General features: G+C 63.9%; 1 protein-coding gene across 1 annotated transcript in view; it reads right to left on the reverse strand.

The window, feature by feature from the left end:
• LOC104386601 (cat eye syndrome critical region protein 5-like) overlaps positions 1–571 on the reverse strand; it is a gene marked incomplete at its 5' end in the record, with an annotated part of 5369 nt that overhangs the window by 3567 nt on the left and 1231 nt on the right. The window contains one exon of the mRNA XM_009995225.1: positions 287–399. Coding sequence (XP_009993527.1) covers positions 287–399 — 113 coding nt within the window. The remainder of the gene's footprint in view (positions 1–286; positions 400–571) is intronic.

Raw genomic sequence — 571 nt, forward strand, 5'->3', positions numbered from 1 at the left:
CAGCAGGAACAGTAACACAGCTCACAGGGAAGGCAACCAGTGTGAGCAGCCAACACAGACCAGAGAGGTGACCAAGATGGAGACCAACAGCAAGTGCCTGCATTTGAGCCTCTCCTCAAGGGTGCCTCCCCACAGGACGAGACCAGTGGCCTTTCTGCCTCCTTGTGCTTCTACAAACGGTCTGAACAAGTGCCAGGGCTGTGAGCAGGGCAGGAGCAGCAGCACTTAGCTGGGAAGCAGCACCGGGATGCGCAGAGCGCCGCGGGGCAGGCGCAGCAAAGGATACTTCTGGGCGTTCTCCTCCACGGGCCCCTGCCCAGCCACCAGCATGCACTTCTGGTGGAACTGGCTGAAGAGCCGCAGCGGGCTGTGGGACAGGATCACCTGCTCGGGAGAGACCTGCGGGAGGGAGGAGAAGCTGCAGGGGGATCCGTGGGGAAGGTTTCCTCCCTTCTCCCTGCGGTGGGTCCCATCCCTTCACCCTCCATCAACTCCGGCCCAGTCACCCGGCGGTGCTGCCGCCCCCAGCCCTCCACCCTCCCGGAGGAAAGCTGCTCCGGGTGGGCTCCCC

Source organism: Chaetura pelagica, unplaced genomic scaffold (genome assembly GCF_000747805.2).
Source record: "Chaetura pelagica isolate M959 unplaced genomic scaffold, ChaPel_1.0 scaffold343, whole genome shotgun sequence".
Taxonomy (NCBI): domain Eukaryota; kingdom Metazoa; phylum Chordata; class Aves; order Apodiformes; family Apodidae; genus Chaetura; species Chaetura pelagica.